The sequence below is a fragment of the Penaeus chinensis genome, chromosome 23 (assembly GCF_019202785.1).
Source record: "Penaeus chinensis breed Huanghai No. 1 chromosome 23, ASM1920278v2, whole genome shotgun sequence".
Lineage (NCBI taxonomy): Eukaryota > Metazoa > Arthropoda > Malacostraca > Decapoda > Penaeidae > Penaeus > Penaeus chinensis.
Genome location: NC_061841.1, coordinates 17,085,882 through 17,088,381, shown reverse-complemented (window position 1 = coordinate 17,088,381; position 2,500 = coordinate 17,085,882). Strand labels below are relative to the sequence as shown.

The following is a 2,500-nucleotide window of genomic DNA, read 5'->3' as shown; positions in this document are numbered from 1 at the left end:
TTTTACTGTAGTTTCCTCCATGGGTAAATTATGTACATTCATCAAGATTAACTAATTCAAAATTATGATGCACACAATAGTATTTAATCCTTCACAACATGTGAAATATTAATTATACAACATTATCAAAGCAATAGATACATTATTACAATAAACTAGAACATGAGATTTAGATAGATATGAATTGATTGTGCTATTGATGCTAGAAAAGAATTATTAAGTTTTGGTTAATCTTTGTGGATTCTTCCCTCCCTAGCAATCATCTGTAAGGAATGGACTACTGTCAATTCCAAATGCACGTGCTGTTGACTCAGGTATTTATGTGTGCCGCATCAGTGACGAGAGGTCCAGCTTCTTTGAAGAATCCAGCACTCGCGTTACAATCAGTGAGACATGGTTAGTGTCAGAGAATGTTTAATCTTTCATGGAACCCCCTACTTCCATAATGACAATCCAGTTATGATATTATGATAATATTTTTTTCTGAAGTATATAATTTTGATTACTACATAAATTTCAGTATTTTTTACCGAATGTATAATGTCTTTATTGTTTGAGCTAAGTATTTTAGATTACAGTATAGTATGTATATGAAACAGTTTGTTATTCAGCACAGTTTTACAGCATGTATTTATTTAGTGATAGCCACATAAGAAAAGTTAGTTCAGGAGTATATTATAGTGCTCATTGATGCTAGGTTGCAATTGGCAAGTGGCTAAGTTGAAAGGGTTAAAGGTGCTTGAAAAAGATTAAGTTTCTGACTATGGTAGAGAGACGGGGACAGTGAAATGCCAGATAGTTACTTGGTAAGACCATTTGTAAGTTAAATTCATTAAACCTTGATGTGTTATACAGTGTTACCTTAGATACACATTGCACTAATTACATATATTACCTTATTACACAAGATGTTTATAATAAAGAGTTTAGCTGTAACTGGAGGTAAACCACTGATTGTCACTTCTTTTTTTATTACAGTTAGTGAAATATAACTCCATAATTTTTCAGAATTTTAGGTTAGCTGAGGAACTAATATCTATTCAAACCATAGAGTGTATTTTGTTTATCAGGAAACAATTATAGGACAGTTAAGTAAACATGTATCATAGTGAGGTTTCTATAATGATACTGTGTTGCTTTGTTCAAAAACATTAGTGAACATATCTGTAAAGTATTATATATCTATGTTTGTTGGTTTGAGAGCAGTGGGCTAAGGTGGCCAAGTACTGCTCTGCTGTTTTTGAGTTCGAAAATCCCAACTAGTCCAAGCAAATATGGAAAGGTCCTGATCTATGAAGCCTGTAGGTCAAGGCTATGTGTCGTTCATTATCTGCTAACCTCATTTATTATAGGTACAATTTATGTATTAATATATGTGTATATTTTCTGATTTTTACTCTTTCCATCAAGGGAGTAAAATTTTCAGGTTAAAAGAAATATAAAAGTACCCAATGCATTTTTTTTCTTATTTTTTCTTGTTCTTGTTAGCTTAGAATGTAAATTTTTTCCCTCAAGGAATATGCCTACAGTCCAGATTCAGCCAGACCGACAGACTGTTAACCAGGGAAGTGAGGCTGAGCTTACATGCATTGTAACTGGAAGTCCACCACCTGAGATTAAGTGGTCAAAGGTAATTATTATCATTACTGTTATCATAACTGTTATTCTTTTCCTAATTGTGTTATCATCATATTATTGTTCTTGTTATTAATGATATAAAGAATGTTAGTAATATTTCTCTGTATTATCATTAATGTTAAAGCTATCACTATTTTTTATGTAGTTTAGACTTTGCTGTAGTCACATCTGTGTATGAATTTTCCTCTTGTTATTTATAAATGATTTTACCTTATAAGAAAAAAAATCATTGTAGATATACCTACACAAAGACAAAGAATGTTGAAGAAACAAAATGGGTTAAGGAACAGTACTGATAAGTTAGTTTACTTAACCCTACAGGTGAATGACGAGTTTGGCGTAGGTGTCCGTGTTGAAGGGAACGTGCTGAGGATCATAAGTGCAGTTGTAAGTGACCGGGGAATGTACGTGTGTACAGCAGAGAATGCTGGAGGAACAGCACAAGCAGCAGCCATTGTGGAAGTAGAACGTAAGTTTTTTTTTTAACCTTAAGAGTCAGGGAGATAGTTAATCAGAAGAGAAAGGAAACTCCATTTTTTGGTTTCATTATTTATTGTGTCATATATTTGACTGTCTAGTTTAACCAGGAATCCTCTATTAAAGGAAAACCTCTTCCCCTCATGCCTGTTATATTCTCCTGTTAGGGCGTGAACCTCCAACTGTTCAGATCTACCCACAAGTCAAGCAGACCATTGTGGCAGGAGCAAGTGCCCTCTTCCAGTGCCACCTGACTGGAGGCATCCCAACCCCCACAGTGCGCTGGGCTCGAACAGATGGTCGACCACTGTCACTGAATACGGAAACACTCAATGGCGGTGTCTTAAGGTAGGGCTTTTTTTTTTTTTTTGGTGTGTGGGATTCT

The 2,500-nt window shown here is 34.6% G+C and overlaps 1 protein-coding gene across 33 annotated transcripts in view; it reads left to right on the top strand.

Moving 5' to 3' along the window:
• The window catches only part of LOC125037396 (basement membrane-specific heparan sulfate proteoglycan core protein-like), a 362,744-nt gene that overhangs the window by 328,091 nt on the left and 32,153 nt on the right, over positions 1 to 2,500 (top strand). For all 33 annotated transcript variants that reach the window (XM_047630535.1, XM_047630533.1, XM_047630526.1 and 30 more), the window contains 4 exons: positions 257 to 396; positions 1,516 to 1,630; positions 1,960 to 2,107; positions 2,283 to 2,463. In XM_047630535.1, coding sequence (XP_047486491.1) covers positions 257 to 396; positions 1,516 to 1,630; positions 1,960 to 2,107; positions 2,283 to 2,463 — 584 coding nt within the window. The remainder of the gene's footprint in view (positions 1 to 256; positions 397 to 1,515; positions 1,631 to 1,959; positions 2,108 to 2,282; positions 2,464 to 2,500) is intronic.